The sequence below is a fragment of the Heterocephalus glaber genome, unplaced genomic scaffold (genome assembly GCF_053883595.1).
Source record: "Heterocephalus glaber isolate CG9 unplaced genomic scaffold, H.glaber_assembly_v1.0 deba00001523, whole genome shotgun sequence".
Lineage (NCBI taxonomy): Eukaryota > Metazoa > Chordata > Mammalia > Rodentia > Bathyergidae > Heterocephalus > Heterocephalus glaber.
Genome location: NW_028258327.1, coordinates 884105 through 902481, shown reverse-complemented (window position 1 = coordinate 902481; position 18377 = coordinate 884105). Strand labels below are relative to the sequence as shown.

General features: G+C 43.7%; 1 protein-coding gene across 2 annotated transcripts in view; it reads right to left on the bottom strand.

Annotated features, from left to right (window-relative positions):
• The window catches only part of Ezr (ezrin), a 47151-nt gene that overhangs the window by 16643 nt on the left and 12131 nt on the right, over positions 1-18377 (bottom strand). For both annotated transcript variants that reach the window (XM_087187904.1, XM_087187905.1), the window contains exons 3-6: positions 6671-6754; positions 1987-2082; positions 917-1191; positions 294-377 (exon numbers count right to left, since the gene is read on the bottom strand). In XM_087187904.1, the coding sequence (XP_087044030.1) occupies positions 294-377; positions 917-1191; positions 1987-2082; positions 6671-6754 (539 nt within the window). The remainder of the gene's footprint in view (positions 1-293; positions 378-916; positions 1192-1986; positions 2083-6670; positions 6755-18377) is intronic.

The window sequence follows — 18377 nt, the reverse complement described above, 5'->3', positions numbered from 1 at the left end:
TCTGGTGAATAGGACTCCTCCACCCCCCAATTAAAATGAGTTTCAGACCCAAGACTTTGAAGAAGAGAGAGCTTTTAGGATCTGAAGGCTTAAACTGCTTCTTTCTTCAGGCAAGACCACCTGGCTTTGTTTCAACAATACCAAAACAAATCTCCCTCCCCCAACAAAGCCCTGGCAACAGGCTGGTGCTCGCCTGAGGCTGGCTGCTCTGAAAGTACTATTCAGAGCCCCTGAAAAGACAGGTTGGATGGGCAGAAGATGATCCAGATTTGAGCCACACAACCAGCACTCACTTGAGCATCCCTCGGTGTTCTGCATGCCACACTTGGATCCGCTCCTCCCACTGGTCCCTTGTGAGTTTGTGCTGATCCATGACTCTGGATTGCAAGAGGAGGATACAATACTGTCACCTAAACCCTGTCCTTTCAAATACAACAAAGTTTGTGTTTCTACTTTCTAATGTGTAGCATTTTTATTTTTGAGGATTACCCTGAAGAGTCAGCCTTTTGTAGAAGATAAACCCAGTCCCGCTGGAAGAATTTTTAAAGGTGTTTCACGAGACTTTTTCTTCCAAAAGGGGTAACTTTTCTGACCATTAATGAATAAGGGCAAACTGTGCAGAGGCAAGAGACTATATGCCAGGAAGAGCCGAGCAGACAGGTCACAACAAGCCAGACGGATGAGGACCCGGCCCCCCGCCCCCGTGACATGCTGCTTGCCAGATTCCAGGAGAAAGGGAGTGTGCCAACCCTGACTATGTCTCAGTTAATCATCAATGCCTTTGAAACTGCTGGCTCTGCACATTCTGGTACTTAAGAGTACTTGACCTTCAGAGTCCCCTGCTTCCTCTCAATCTACCACTTCCACATCCCAAGGCCGGTGACTGCTTACCAGGCACCAAGCACCCTCTGCTCACCTCTGTGGGATCAGCCGCTCAGAGCTGAGGTACCCAGACTTGTGCACTTCCTTGTTGAAATCTCCGAACTTGGCCTGCACAGCATAGGACCCCAGGAGCACAGCCGTCTCAGGGGGACAGTAGATCTCATCACTAAGGATCCCCTCCTTCACCTGCAGGAAGAACAGCTTCTGCGTGATGTCCTGGATGAGTTCCTCAGACACGTCTTCTGGGTAGAACTTGGCCCGGAACTTGAACTGAAGGGGGTTCTCTTTCCTGACCTCCTGCGCAGACACCTGGGTAACAAAAGCCAGCACTCATTACATGCTTGGGAGCCATTTCCAGTCACCCTAAAATCAGGCTGCTGACCAAAGCTCCAAAGGAGCTGCTCTCAGAAGGCAGTATTTGTTGTGAAGTTACCTTTCGAGAGACAAAAAAGCTCAGTAGAATCCTAAGTCACTGACCTGCCAAGCAGACTGTCACAGCCCTCATTTCTAGGAAGGGGCTATTAATCCCAGAGAGATCAGATCTGGAAATGACCCAGCCCCAGCCCCAGTGATCTGTAGTCCTGGAATCTGTCCACGTGCCTCAGTGCCATATTTCTTCCACTATCACCCCAATCTGTTAGTGACATAGGGGGTGTTAAGAGAAAAAAAAGTTTTCAGGGTTTGAATAAAGTGCATTCAGCTGATGACCTCTCTTTATAATTGTTTGTGGAATTACCCAATCTTAGGGTTAGTTGGAAGATAATCTATCAGGTTTAAACAAAGCAATAACAGGTTCTTACAACACAGTGAGTGATTCATGGTTTCTAAGATTAACAATCTCACTGAAAAAAAGCTATGGTCAACTAAAAGATAGGTAATTAACCACCTTCTGCTCCGGTAAGGGAGGGTGATGAGGAATGCCAGGATCTAATTCCTAACCTGCATTTTCATTTACTAGAAGTCTGCAACCTCTTTGTAAAAACTTTTTACACCAATAGGAACAAAAATCCAAAAGGTTTCAGAGTTAAAACTGAGCTGGTTTTAATGGCAATGGAGTAGACCAACACTCAATTAATAACCTGTAAATAGTTAAGTTTGACTTACCTTTTTATCAAGTTTCAACCAGGTCGGAAATCCTTTATTGTCCACATACTGGAGGCCAAAGTACCACACTTCCCGGAGGCCAATTGTCTTAACCACCTGCAAGAGAGGGTGGGAGAGAGGCGCTCAGTCATGAAAACCTCCCTCAAATGGACAATGGCTACCAGCAGTCACTCACATGTCCAGTAGTCCCCAGGAGACTTCGACGGCCACCTGCTTAGTCAAACCCACTGGCAGCATCTCTCCTATGCCACCTCAAGTAACCTGCTACCGACAGGCTATCAGGCTATTTTAATAGAAATTCCAACATATTCTGGGTTATCTTTAAATCCCATAAACTCTCCTACTTCCCTACACTATTAGGCGCTTTCCTGAGTAAGATCATCAGGTGAGCAGAGAACTGTGGGACCTGCGGTCCAGCAGCAATGGTTGTGTCCAGGTGGAAAGTGGCTGGGATAACTTGCACACCACTTGAGCCTCCTCTCTGGTGGAGGACTCTGACTAAGAAACAGGAAATCAGCAGTCCTCAGAAAGCAGGAAGTGGCTGATGGCAGGCTTTGAGTGGTAAAGGTATGATGGGGGCACTTGGCTGTATAGATGCCAAGGGGTGACTGGCATTTTTTTTATGCCCCCAGAAATGTGAAATTCTGATACAGCTAAGGTAGCTTCCCAACCTTGGGCCATAGCAAGGATTTCACATTTAAAATTCACCACATCATCGCTTCTCGGCCTTTTGGCTAAGACCAAGTGTAAAATTCACATGACAAAAAAAGCCATGGTGAATCAAAGCAAGAGTCTTGGTTATTCTCATGAGTATAGTATGTTAAAAAGAGAGATTATAAATAAAAAAGAGAGAAAGGGAGGGATAGGCATGCTAAACATCATTATGACTGTGTCCCAGGGATTTGACATGTGGTTTTCAATCCCACACATAAAACTTTTTTTTAATGTTCCATTTTCCTATATATGGCTTCTATACTTGAGAAAGAAGACTGAAGCCACAAGAAACCACATGTGTGGCATTTGCTGAAAGCAAAACCCAAAATTTCAAGTGAACACCTGGTGTAGGCCCGTTTCCTCATTCACAAGGCCAAATGCTGGCTAACACTCCGGGAGCCTCAACTGATTGACTGAGGAGCTAGAGATGGGATTTAGGGCCTCATGCATGCTAGGCAAGTACTGCCACTGAGCTACACCCCAGCTCACTGTCTGTATTAAATGCCAAGGACTGACATGTTCATCCTCTCTTAACCCACCAGAAAGAGGATGGACTATTCCCAGGACTCTTTCTTCATTGTGGGACGATGTGAAGGAAACTAAGTTTCTTCCAAAGTGCTCTTTTCCCGGGTCTTTGTGAAGCCCTACATCTTTTGTGTTTATGGCAGCTGAATGCCGAGAGCACAGACCAGGTCTCTAACAAATCCTGATCTCCTGTTCCCCACAAACCAGCACCTTGTCACCTAATCCAGCCTTTCCACTTCACCCACCCAACACAGCCACAGCCTGGACTGGAGTGGCTGGGAAGCACTTCCATCACTCAGGCTTGCACCAACTGTCAGGGCCACCACTCAGCCCGCTCCTGCATCTGCTATGATGGCACAAGTCACAGAGTCTTGAGCCATTTGTGCAATCAAGTCAAGATGACTTACTTGTCCTGACCTACTGCACATCTTTACTATAGGAATCTACCTTTCTCAGCATCTGTTTCAGTGCCCTACTTCAAGGTGACATGGCTTCTCCAAATGGCACAGGAGAATTAACCTTTCCCTCAGTGCATTCTAACCACCATCCCATAGTTCATCCAAATGAGAAAATCCCCTATTCCTAAGAAATGGCCCTCAAGGGCCTTTGCTTACTTCCCACTGACACCCTCATACCACGGAGCACCCCAACAGTGTTATACCCCCCTGACCCCACCACCTCTGCCTCAGAAGGCTTGGATGGCAGGTTTCAGAAGGAAAAAGCAAGGGTGTGCCTGCTTCACTTGACTTCAAGCCACAGCTGAAATCCTCCTTGATGCCCCCAGCATCCCCACACTCAGGACATCACATGCCTTGTGGCCATCCAGCCCCAACTTTGTGCCCTGCCTGCCCACTCCATGGCAGCTGGCCCCAAGATGTTCTCCAACAAACCGGAGCCCTGCACTAGAGCTCAGTGACAGACCAAGACACATTGCTGTGAGCAGATTCGAGGACAGGAAGGTGGGGAAGAGTAGGACCACTAACCTCCAGTGTGTCTCTCACCTTGCCCCATGCAGTTGTATTTCAGTGCCAAGCAAAGTCTGGCCCATGAACCAGCTTCCCACCAGATATTTTTCTGTATCTATAGTCTCGTTTTTCTACTTCCTAAAGTTTTCGCTTCTGCTTTTAAAAAATTTTGTCTGAGGCCTCACCATTCATTTACAGGGACTATTGTGCCTGGGAAAGTGAGCAAGTTACATGCTGGCTAGAAGCAAAGCCAACCCTGGAAGCCAGGGCACTGTCCACACTTGGGGTGTAGCCATCCATGCAGGGCTCAGCTGGCTCTATTCAACTCACTCTGGGATTATGTTTCAGAAGAAACATTTAGTGTTTTAACCCTCAATCCAGTCTCACCTGGAGCAATGACTGGGCAAACACAGACCTAAGGAAAAACCTCAAAACAACAGTGACAGCAGTAATGATGACCAGCTGCCCAGACCACACCCATCTCTGAAGGACCAGCCTGGCACATCCTGGCACTGCAACCAGGTACAGAGCCGCCTGTACCACCAGAGCAGAGATAGACTTAAATCTGGGTGGAGCTACCTGGATTCTTTAAATGTACAAAAATTCCACCTCCTGAGTTTCCCTCATTTTCAGGTTTGGTGCATGAACACAGAACATAGCTCCTGCCAGTGGGGCCTCTTAGGAAAGTAGGTCCTGGTCCAAGTGCCTCATAACTGACCTCTGGCCCTGTGTTCCACAGGATCCTTGCCCTCATGTGAAATTTAGTTAGCCTAGAAAAGTAGATCCAACTGAAAGTGTAAATAAGGACTAAAAGGTATAATAGGTAATGTGAAATAGGAAGAAAAGGGGCAAAGGGGAGGGGGAAATGAGAGGGGTAGGGGAAAGGAAAGAAGGGATGGAATTAATATGAGAAAATGAAAAAATGGAAACAAAGTCTTTGTAAATGGGGAGGGATGGAGGGGTTGAAGGGAGGGCAGGGGAAGGGGGAAAAAATAAGAACCAAGAGAGTATGTAAAGGTGCATATCTCCAATGATGAATGTCATTATATATACTGTACACCTTAAAATGTACCAATAAAAGGATATACAAAAAAAAAAAAAAAGTAAAGTAGACCCCACTCTCTAGAGCTTGGAACTGTTTCCTAGAAGAGTGTCATACATTCACGGTAGCTCACAGTTCTTAACCTCTGCCATTCTCTTTGGGTTTCTGGGGAGGCACGGGACCTCAGATGCACCTGTGCTGCCTTCTCCAGAACACAGAACGGTCTTTGCTGACTCAAGGGTGCTCACCACAGCCTCCCAGTGACCCATGCACCACAAGGACTTTTCAGGTGTGTCCCTCACCACCATCTGAGCCCACTTAGTCCGAGAAGTTGGGCAGAGGAGTGAGAAGGGAGCAGGGAGGGAGGACTGGATTTTCTATGAAGCACCACCCCATTTCCATCAAATAATACATGCTGGAAAAACTTCTTACCACAAAGAGCATTCTGGAGTGAGGATTTGCCTGGAGTTGACCACTGAAAATGTTTTGTTAAGACACAACAGAAGACACAGTGGGGTGTCAAGAAAGAAACCAGAGGGACCCCAGAGCCTGAAGGTCCTCACCATGCTGTCACGGTGCTCACATTAGCAATGGTGGCCTTATCTCAATCACAGAAGGGGTTTTAAAATAAAACAGGACAGCTATCTACAGCCTCTGCCATTTGTGCAGCCCACAAGAATGGGTTTCTATTTTTTTAATGCTTGGGGGTGATCACATAAAAATTCAGTGTTGTTATATAGTTTTACTGGAAGACAGCCATGCCCTTCATTCATGAGTTTATGGCTGCTTTCAATACTACGATGGCAAAGCTTAATAGTTACAGCAGAGGATGTGTGGCCTGCATGGTGAAAACATTTGCTATCTAGCTGTTTGTAGAACGTTTGCTGACCTTCGACATAAATCTGTAAAAACAATGCCAAATAATGGTTTTCTGTCCACTTTGGGGAACACCGAACTATTAAGATAAGACTATATTTGAATATGAGAAAATGAAAAAAATGGAAACAAAGTCTTTGTAAATAGGGAGGGGTGGAGGGGTTGAAGGGAGGGCAGGGGAAATGGGGAAAAAAATCAGAACCAAGATATATTATGTAAAGGTACAAATTTCTAATGATGAATGTCATTATACTGTATATCTAAAATGTACCAATAAAAATTATTTTTAATTTTTTTAAAAAAGAACTGTTTTGAAGTAGTTATTAGAAAAAACCAAATATAAATAATATCAACAGTAAATGTTACAGAAATCTCCCATCTTTTAAAAAGTGTTTTGTAATGGTGTCACGAGAAAGTATAGTTCTTTTTACCTTTTTCAAAGATCCTTTTCATCTGTTACCTTGAGTGAGCAAACCAAGGCAATTCACTTAACAAGCAAAATGACTTGGATGTTGCAAAAAATTTTTTCTAAATAGTAATTCTCTCAAGGTCAGAGACCAACCTGATCAAAAAGCTGCTTTCCCGTGGTGTTTGGCTGGATGGAGAACTCGAGCTCCGCATCCATGGTGGTAACCCGGACATTGATCTGAAACAGAACAAAACAATCACATTTAACTGTGGGTTCCCTTCTCTTGGTGCCCTCCTGAGCATTCCACAGAACTCAAAGCCACTTGGCAGTGCGACAACAGTGTATTCTGCGACATCTGTTCTCACACTGGTCATAAAACACACACCCACACACCATGACCATGGACAGTTGAGTCTGCGGTCTCAGCAAGTGCAGAGGCTGGGTTCACACGCATGGGTTCTCTGCTTCAATAAATTTGGGCTAAGTGGCATTTCGAAAAACTACTGTGTAATTGTTAATGTATTTGTCCGCACACCCGGTCATGGCCCCAAGGCAGGCAGCTCCAGAGGACCAGGCAGTAAGTGCAGGACAGAGGAGAAGCCAAGCACCACAAGGTTTGCACAACATTAGACACCGGCTGAACGCTGAAGAAGTGGTGAAATGACTAGAGACACAAAAAGAACAGAATACTATGTGGCTGTTTAAAATGGTAATTATGTAGACAGCAGAAACAGGAAAACTTGTGTCCAGAATAAAAAAATGTGACAAGCAAAATGGCACATACTCTATCCACCAAACACATAAGATCTATTTCGATAAAAAAGCAAAGTGAAATGGTAGCATCAGGGTGATAAAATCAAAGGGAACCGAGGTGGTCCAGGTGATGGGAGGGCCTTAAAAATGTTTCTAATGTTGCCATACAGTTATTTAAAAGGAAAAAAGAAAAGTGATTTCAAGGGCAGTTTTCACATTTCTGATTTGAGAAAACCCGGATTTACCAAGGCACACAATAGTTAGAGATATAATACAGACAGAGACCCTTCAAGTACTGGCCCACAGAGGTCTCGGCATCCAACCAGAGCACCACACATGTGAAACCCTCACCTTCATATTGAGCTACATTCCCAATGCTCTTACCTTTTTGTTAATTTTGAGACAGGGTCTGGCTAAATTGCTTGGATTGGGCTCAAACTCCTGCCTCGGCCTCCCGAGTGCTGGGATGATAGGGATGCGCCACCACGCCCAGCTCAACTCAAGTTAAAGAACTAAGGTTTACTGAAGAGCAAGATTAGAGACATTTTAGTCTTAAGTCATACTGAAATATCAAACCCCAAATTTCTTTCATTTCCTGCTGGCAACAGTTTATTCTTTAAAAAAAAAAATTTAAATTGACTTCTATGAAGCATAAAAATAAAGCAATCTTTCATATCTTTTGAATACAGTTCCAAGAGCATATATTAGAGATGGGAAAACCAGCGTCAAAGTCCAATATTCCTACAACAAACACCACTCCCATCACTGACACTGAAGCCAACAAGGACACATCATGCTCTGCACTCAAGTGGACAGCAGAGTGACAAGACAGGACCTAGATGCGCTTGCTTTCTCTGCTAGTTACCAACTCAGAACCTCAATCACCAAGTCAACAGGATCTACAGCTGCTACCTGGCAAGACAAACAGAAAAGGCCAGATTCTATGTGAAACAGCTCGAACGACATTTTGATCATTTATTAAATCGGACACACATGTTTAAATACCACAGTTTCTCTGGTGTGAGAAACCAAAAGTGTAAATAAAGACTAAAATGTAGACTAGATATTGGGAAATGGGAAGAAAATGTTCAAAAAGAAAAGGGGAGGGCCGGGGATGTAGCTCAGTGGTGCCAAGGTAAGGACAAGGTCCTGAGTTTGATCCCCAGTACCAAGGTTGGGGCGGAGAGGGGAGGAAGGGAGGGACAAGGGGAAAAGGAAACAAAGCTTTTGTAAATGGGGGGAAGAAGGTTGAGGGAAGGGAGGGAAATGGGAAAAAGGAGCAAGATATATTATGCACAGGTGCAAATTCTCTATGATGAATGTTATTATGTATATCTAAAAGGTACCCCAAAATTTTAAAATAAACTTTGATCATTTCTAAGTTTAAGGACTGTGAAAAAATATCATCTGAAACTGAAGCTAATAACTGCCATTTTAAAAAATGATATTAACCCTTTCACAAACTAAAGGACATTAACAAGAATAGGAATTTAAAATGTACACTTTTAAGGTTTTCAATTAGGTCACAATTTGACTCCAAAAGTTCACACAAGTCTTTGGAAAAGCAAGCAAGTGGTATAACGCATACTTTCACTGAAGTCGACTATAATGACCCAGTAGCGAGTAGAATGTGAAACCTGCTGAGGTCTGCATAGATCTATCTATAAATCCACACTTTGTTATATACTTGGTGTGAGCAGCAGCAGCAACACAAATCATCTGGCAATCAGTCCACAAAATTCTTTACCTATGCTCCAAGGGAAATCATGACATCTGGGAGAGAAGCTTAAAGACTGCGCCTAATTTTTCCTGGCTCTGCAATAACACATAAAAGTGGGACCAGCAATACCAAGAACAGGCTTTTCCTCCGCTGTTCTGTCCACTGGCTCCATCAAAAGCATCAAGCCCGGGTCTGACTGAGTATACGCCAGGACCTTTCTTACTTTAATAACCCTCCCCTGAAGTAATCAAGTTAACTTTAATATATCTATATTCATACACAGCACATCTCTATTATTTCTATTCCAAGATTTCACATATCAGGACTAATGAAATCTAAGTGACAGGTGAATGAACACCATATTAATGGTCAGCACCTAAGCTGCTCTGAGATAGTGGGTGGGGGTGTTACTTTATCAGCCCTGACTCTCCAGTGTTTCCTGAAGAGGGTGCTACTGGCATCCTGGACAGCACAAGTGATCACTCTGCCAGACTAGAGCACCGTGCATCCCTGAGCCACTACTAAGCCCAGGTGTCCCCAGTCACTGGAACAGCTACGAGCATCCCTCCCCCTACCACACACATTTTCCAAAGGCTATGTAGGGGCAAGAAGGGGCTCGGCCCATCCAAATTGTGGGACCAAGGCATGGTACTACACAATCGATAGGATGTTAAGCAGTTCTATGTTTAGAACTACTATTTTCAGTTTCATAGATCTTTTAATAATGTGCTGCAACACAGCAAAGTTTAAAATGAGATATTTACTGGAATAATAGGACCATTTGCACACATATTTTAGGGTTGAAAAGAAATCAAATGTCAGCAATTAAAGAAAGACACCTAACTCTCAACTTTCCTTTTTATTATCTTAGTGTTATGTTTACACGGAAGCAGTTGTTGGATGCAAGCTGGTCCCTCTAACTTATAACAGTGCCACAGAAATAAAGTGAGACTGTAGGAGGATGGCCCCATCAAAGCCTGAAGTCTGCAGGCTCAAATGCATCACCACACACAGACTAGAGAAGAGTGCCTGGCTTGCAATTTTTCTTGTCTTGGCAATTCCCCCTCCGCATACTTTTGTCAAAACAATAATGAAGGCAGTCCAACTCACACGTGTGTACAGTATACAGTAAATCATTTAAAATCTATGCCCACCCCACCAGGTGTGAGAGTGCACACCTGTAATCCTAGCACTCAGCAGGCTGAGGCAGGAGGATCACTGACAGTTCAAGGGAAGCCTGGGCTACATAGTGAGACCCTGTCTCAAAAAACCAAACTAAACCAAAGCAAATCAAATCTACCTCTGCCAAAGGGCAGCATTTATCTCAGGCTTGCCAGAATACCAGAAAATATCTTTCCTTGCGTGTTTGGGGGCAAGTAGGGCTGATGAAAGTTTAATTTTGTGCCTGAGCCCCCCACACATGCATAGCCAGGTTGGTAATAGTGCAGACAATAGCTCATGTCTTCCTTCCAAATGCTCTTCCATTTAAGACTAAGACAGACACATAGCCCTACGTAGAGTTCTAAAATATTAAAACATAAGGAAATAGACATAATCGTACTTTACTATTTATACTGGAAATGTATACATAAGTTTAGAGAAGTAGCACTCTACAGATTAACAATAATGGGGTCTTTCCACAACTATGTATTGTAAGAATTTTGGTATATGATGTCTTACCTTGAACACTAGCCAGGTATTGTATTGAAGATGCCTTAACCCTTCAAAGTGACGTTCTAGAGTGCATATTTGTCACACTGATCATATTTAACAGAAAAACCTTTTTTCGTGGGGGAGGGGGACAGATGGTAGCCAAACTTGAGCTGGTTTTTATTTCAGTAAAAAAGGTGAGCTGCTCATGTTAGTAAAATACTAGTGTATGCTTAAAGAGAAATGCCTAAAAACAAAAGGAGGAAGGAAATTAATTTTATTTAAAAAATAAAAAATAAAACTGGCCAGCAAAACTGCATTTTTAAAAAATGAAAAACTAGAGTTTCACAGGTATTTGCCCCAGGCCACTTAACTGTATAAAGCATGTACTATTTAAAATACTTAACACATAAATCTATCTCTACCTCAATGAAGTTAATGAAAACCTAATACCAACTCTACCTTTTCTTTAATAAATCTTTTAAAGACCTTTTGTTGTTCTTATCCTAGATGGGCCTGGCTCACACCTACTGTACTAAGAGCTGATGACCATAATGGCTTTACTGAAATGGTGCGCAGGCCCAAGCCCTGCTAATGGCCCTCCCTCCCACATCCTGGGACTCACTCAGTCTATGGACACCAACAGCAGATGGTGCAGGGGCACCTGTGGGCACTGCGAGCACAGGACAGTCAGACTTCCCTGCCTCGAAGTGGTGGACCAAAGAACACAGGTGCCATATTCCGCAGAGGTTAGAATATCCCGAGCTGCTTTTCAAACATGAATTTCTGGCCCCCAGGCCAGGGCTCTGTGTTTCTTAAAGTCACCCAAGTGCTTCTGGGCACAGGCCAGATCTGGGGGTCAGTGGACAGCAGGAAGAACACAGGGTGAGAAGACCTGGGTTCAAGAACTGGGTCTATAACCTATGAAGGACCTCAGGCAGATGACTCCTTGCCCCTGACCTCGTCCACCTAATCTGTGAATGGAAGGTCTAGACTCGCCCTTCTGGTCCACAGTGCTAGGTGGTGCACCCAGCACCTTGGGCCACGTGTGTGCCCTGAGTACTCTCAGGCGGGGTGGCTGGGGCTGCCTTCTCAGGGGTGCCCGCACATGGCATGGGATGGCCAATAACACTGCCTGACCATGAGGAAGAAAACACTAGGGTGCCAGGAGAAGCTGGCCAAGAAGCTTTTCACAAAAAAGAGCTTGCAGCTGCTCTTGCATTTTTCTGGAAGGAGAACCGTTCTCTTCAAGGGGACCTGCAATGGCACGGGATGAATGGCTCCAATGTCACCCACATTAAAGACCTTAAACTCCAGCCTGTTTAGTTCTGCTTTTAATAAACTCAGTAACAGTTCATCCTGTTAAAGCAAATAAACTCAGCACCCCTGCTGCTCATTCCTCAAGCCCTGGGCTGTGGAGGACTTGAAGCTGATCCTTGCCGCTCCCACTTCTAAAACCTAGCGGTTGGAAATCATCTGGCCTGGGAGGGATCTCCCAGCTCTTAATAACTATCTCCTGTGGCTTCTGACAGCACCCAGGTCAGTGGCTATGTAGTTCTCTGGAAAATGATGAGGCTTTTAAAGGGAAAAAGGATATATGGGGTTTGGGGCTATGTTTGAAGGTCACCTAAGTCTCGAGTAGTTAAAATTTCTTTTTTCCTGATTTAGCTGAAAGGCTTTTTTAAATGAATTTTATGGATATATTTTAAGTATACAATATAATGACATTCATCATTGGAAATGTGCACCTTTACATAATCCATCTTGGTTCTTATTTTTTCCCCATTCCCCTGCCCTCCCTTCAACCCCCTCCATCCCTCCCTATTTACAAAGACTTTGTTTCCATTTTTTCATTTTCTCATATTAATTCCGTTCCCTTTTTTCCTTTCCCCTACCCCTCCCACTTCCCCTTCACATTTGCCCCTTTTCTTCCTATTTCACATTATCTATTATACCTTTTAGTTCTTACACTGTTCCTCACACTAGAAAAACCATTCAACATTTACAGGTGTCATTTATTTCACTTAAGAGTATTGCCTCAATGTGCATACATTTAGCTATAACTTCTCATTTTTTATGGCTGAGTAGTACTCCATTTTATTTATTTTTTAAATTTTCTTTATGCAGTCTCCAGTTGATGGGCAATTGGGCTGCTTCCAAGCTTTAGCTATTACGAACTGTGCTGCTATGAACATGGGTGCACATATATCACTGTGGTATGATTCTTTTAATTCTTTGGGGAAGATACCCAGCAGGGGAATAGCTGGGTCAAATGGGGCTTCCCTTCCAGTGCCAGTTCTTTGAGGTCTCTCCATACTGATTTAAACAGAGGTTGCCCCAGTCGACACTCCCACCAGCAGTGGAGCAGGGTTCCTCTCTCCCCACAGCCCTGCCAGCATTTGTTGTGTCTTCGCTACACTGCTATAGTGAATTCCCAGGATTACCCTGTCTAGGCTTTGCAGGCTGTTCTCTCGTGTTGGCTTTTCCAAGATGCATCCCCACGGACTAGGGTTGTTCAGAATACATTTCCCTTTCCCGGGGAATTATCAAAAGGGTATCTAAAATGTCTTTTAAGAGTCTGAGAATAAAAGAGACTCAGATGACAATGAAATACTGTATTTTACTTCTAACACATGTGTAATTACTGAACTTTTGGATTATATCAAATTATTACCCAGCTCTTTCTCTCATTTTGGTAAATAAATCTAATTATGCAAGTTTTCCTTTGAGAAGTGTCATTCCTTGCCTCTCAAGTCCTCAAACTCAGTTTAAGATTACCTCTCATTCATACTTTTTACAAAGGAAGTGCAAATTGCAATAAAAGCTGAGACAGGAGGGAAAAATCCAAGACCACAAACTCATAGGCAACTGACTCAGACTCCTAGGCGAGCTGATTTAATTATAGTAGCTAAAACACTGCAGGGGGAACAAGTTTGTAGTGATTTTCTTCTATACTCAATCAGGAAAGCTATTTGAAACAGAAAGGCAAATTCAAATGGCAGTGCTTGAATGTTTGAATTTCAGGCAGTGGATTCAGTGAAAACAGATTAATCCCCACCTTTATCATTCACTCAAAACTTAATCTGACCAAGGAGCCCAAAAAGCCCAACATTACATTGAGAGTCTGACCTTTTGTATCACTGAAAATATCAACGCTGTTTTCCAACATTCCAGCCTTCTTCCAAAGGTGCCACTTCAGCAACTTTAAACAGCTCTCAAATATTTGGACAAGGCCTTCCAAATGCTTAGAAATGCTCTGATAGGAAGTGGATACAGTAAGGCTCTCCCACAAAAGGGAGCAGGCTCACATCTAACGACAAATAAGTTACAAAAGCTTTTCTGGTCCACCTAATTCAATAGTTATAGACAGTATAGTATTTTGACTTGCATGTTAAGACATTAGTACTGTCTTAGTACTCTTAGGAAAAACAGCTTCATGGAAAGTAATTTGCATATTATAAAATTCACACATTTGAAATGTACAATGTAGTAATGCTTAGTACACAGAATAATGCAACCAATACCTGCCAATTAGTTTTAGAGTATTCATCACTCCAGAAAGAAACCCTGTGCCCATTGCTAAGTCATTCCCCACTATTCTTAATCCTCCAATCATTTCAGCAACTAATCTGACTATAGATTTGCCTAATCTGGACATTGCATATAAATGAGACCTTTTACTATATGGTCTTTTGTGACTAGCTCCTGTCAGCATGTTTTCAAGAGTCATCCCTGGGGCAGCATGTATCAGAACTCCGTTCCTTTTTTTTTACTGCCAAATATTCCACCATATGAATATATCACTCTTGTCTATCCATTCCTCAGTTGAAGGACACTGGGTTAAGCATTTTATTAACTTGCTCCCTGTTGCTTTGCTTTAGTGACTGCAAACAAAAAGCAGCTCAAAAATGTCATTCAAACTAGACTACGTAGGGTCAATTTAATAAGAATTGAAAAAAACTTCAGTGGAAAACAATGATGAAAGAAAAATGAGGTCAATTTAGAAAACCTGAAGTTCTGTCTTTTTGTCTTTGTTTTTGCAGGGGTGAAGATTCCAGCCTTTTTTTTCGGCGGGGAGTCGGGGGGGCTGTTTAAATTTTGAGGCAGTCTTGCTAAATTATCCAGGTGGGCTCAAACTTGCAATCCTCCTGCCTTGGCCTACCAGAGTGCTGTGATCACTGGTGTGTGCCACTGGGCCCGGCCTGTTTTAAAGGTTTAAGTGAAAACAGTCTATTTATGGGGGGAGAGTACCAGCTGCCAAACCAACTGATATCCACTCCCACCTCACTGTCCTGAGGCTAGCAGTAAAGTCTGACACAGTTCCTCAGCTGCTGAGCTGTAAGGGGGTGGGGCGGGGGGACTCGGCTTTCTCTCCTAACAGGCGCTGCTCCTCCCCAGATCAAGTCTAAAGCAAGGACTCGGCCAGCGGTTCCACATTTAACACTCGAATGACACTCAGCAGACCACAGTCAGCACTCAATTACAGAAAAAGTTTTAGCCGAACACCTCCTTTATGTTTTACTTTCCTGGATTAAGCTACCTCCCTCTCCTCCAGCTCCAGCTGAAGGAAATGTGTGTTACCAGGAGGAGGAAGCCCGAGCCACATCCCTTCCCAGTGCTTAGGAAATCCGGCCATCTGCAACTCACACGCCAGTCACGGGCCTCAGTGCCCCTCTAGCCCTATGGGGCCAAACTGAACCCGCAGGAAGAATCACTTGGAGAGCTTATTAAGCTGTTCCTGGGCAGGACCTTGAATTTACATCTACCGAGCTCAGGGGTGACGCCAATGACAACCAGTGCTCAAGGGACAGAGCCTGGCATGGTGAAAATGCAAAGAACTCCACTCCTTAAAAGACTGACACAGGCCAGGGATTTAGCTCAGTGCCACCTCACTTGCCTGGCAAGCATAAGGTCCTGAGTTCCATTCCCGGTACCAAAACACACAAACAAAAAGACTGACGCACTCACTGATGCTTATGACCCTCCATGGGAAAAGGTCTGTTTTGAATCTCCACGCACTGGCATGAGAGGACAACAGATGGGCCCATAGTCTAGCACCTTCTGAATCACCATCTTCACAAACACATAGCCAACCATCAGCATTCACCATAACACACGGTGGTCATGTTCCACAAGTACTAGTTAACAACCAACCAACCTCTGTAAAACATTACCCTGAATGCTGCAAAGTCGAAAACAGCCTAGTGCAGAAATGTACATGCTCAAACTCAGCTGAGGTGCACAAAGCCGGAAGGCCCCAGGAGCAGAGAGACTGATTGTGGCTTGCTAGTTTGGTTGCTTTTTAAAGCTCTTCTCCCTCCATATCACCTCCCCTTCTGAGAGGTCACAGCAATGGCTTATATATGAAAGATAAATTTGTTTTCAACTATTATACAAAATATCTTCCTTGCAAGTACAATGCTGCTCCCAGTAACAACTGTTTTAAATAAGCAATACAAAATATTTGCATCTGAATAGCCAGTGACTATGTTTTACATCGTTACAGTTTCTAGTAAGCTGACTTGGGAGGGCTCAATTTTTACTCCAGAAAAGCAGCTCAGAACCCTCCCTGTTGTGTTCACTCTTTAAGGACAGAGAGGGACAAAAACAGGAACCACTATGCTGAAGGTATTCGTCAAAATATCAAAACATCATTGCAGAGAGATGACTAACACGGAAATACTGGTCCTCTTTTTAAAATTTTGAGACAGGGTTTTGCTATGTAGTCCAGACTGGCCTCAAACTTGTGGCAATCCTCCTGCCTCAGCCTCCCCAGTGCTGGGATTATAGGCATGTGCCACCATGCCTGGCTAAATCCCTGGCCCTAAATGGCAGTTCTTAAAACACTTTTTCATACAGTGGAATAAAGTTCATGTACACAACAGTTACAGCATTATCCTGATATTGTGCTTGGCACAGGCATCCATACCCCTTATCAACTGAGAGTCAGCTCTTCCCACAGTGGAAGCCATGTGTCTCCAAGCACCCAAAGGCAGGCTGGCCAGAAGAAATTCCAGGGACACACATTCAAGCTCTATTGCTAGGCTTCCTAAGTTCTCTTGCTGATGTGTAGGAAAGACGAAGTAACAGGATGAAGTAAAAATGTGGCAAATCTGCAGTCCAATGAGATGATCATACTGTTATTCCTTTCTCAGGCTCTCCGTTATACCAGACCATCATCTCATACTACTTCCTCTTCAAGGTTAAAGACCATAGGGGGAAAAAAAGATCATGAAGCTGGGTGTAATGGTACACATCTATAATCCCAGTTGCTTGGGAGGCTGAGGCAGGAGGATCACAAGTTTGAGGCCAGCCTGGGAAACTTAGCAAGAATGTCTCAAAAATAAAAATACTGGCCAGGCGTGGTGGTGCATGCCCATAATCCCAGCACTTGGGAGGCCGAGGCGGGAGGACTGTCATGAGTTGGGGGCCAGCCTGGGCTACACAGTGAGTTCAAGGCCAGCCTGAACTGCACAGCAAGATCTTGTCTCAAAAAAAAAAAAAAAAATACTGGGGAGACAGCTCAGTGGTAAGAATTTTTCTAGCACATGTGAGGTCCTCAGTCTCATCCCTAATACCACGGAGTGAGAGGGAGAATCACATGCACATTCACATAATGAAAGCTTCTTGATCAATGGGCTTAAGAAATCTGTCAGACCAAAGGCAGGCAGGCCAGTTTTGAAAAAAAAAAAAAGCCAGGCATGTCGGCAAAATGTCTGTACAACAAACCAACAAAGACAAATGGGTAGGATAGACACATAGTCTGACAAAAAATTTCCATGTCTATTACTAAATAACAATAAAGCCATCAAAAGTCACAGCTGATTAGAGTGCACTTGTCACAACTCTGATAACCACTGGACAGCACCCTGCAGGGGCTGAAGTGCTGGCCACAGCAGTTCAGCTGTTCCTCGACCTTCCTAGGAACAAGTGGTGGTCACTTCCCAGGGATGCAGACCCAGTGGCCAGCATGAGCTGCTCTTGGACCTCCTGGTGCTCACAGGAGAAGCGGTGACCCTTCACTGTGGACACCGTCCTTGCGACAGTGGTTCTTCCCCAGCAGAAAGTTAATCAATCAGCCACAGAATTCAAATTTGCCTCCATCTGGGTCAATACTGCCAGCTGCTGGAAGGACTGAGCTCCTGACCCACCACTGTCAATGCCTCCCTGCAGCACCCTCCCTTCCTGAGAGAGGCACGGAAAGCGCTCTGGTTAGTATTTACCCAGTGCTAATCAGTAAGAAATTTGGGGTCACACCACAGAGGGCAAAGTCAAAGGAGCCAACTTCTCTCCCTGAAAACCTAAGGAGCTGTAACTATTTTCTTTGTCAAGTTTACCAGAGTACTCAGTTTTAAGAAATGTGACTGTAAATTTTAACTTAAACTAATTTTAACTTTAAGAGAGTTGGAATAATCAGTTTCAAATTTTAACTGCCAGCAGGTCTGGCAGAAAGGGAAAAAAAGAAAATGTGTCATGTACATGTACCATGCCCCATGATGAACGTAATCATTACGTACTGCAAACATGTACTAATAAATTTAAGAATTTAAAAAAGATGTGGGAATACGCTGAAAAGAAAAAAATGAAAAGATTACCAAAACCCACATAATTTTGTAAGGAAAGTTTTAGATACCTTTCTGTTCCTATTTATTTATAACTCAATTTTTTATAATTTCATTCTGGAATACTTATATTTCTATACTTGATCATGACAAGTTCGTTTTGTGTAAAAGCACA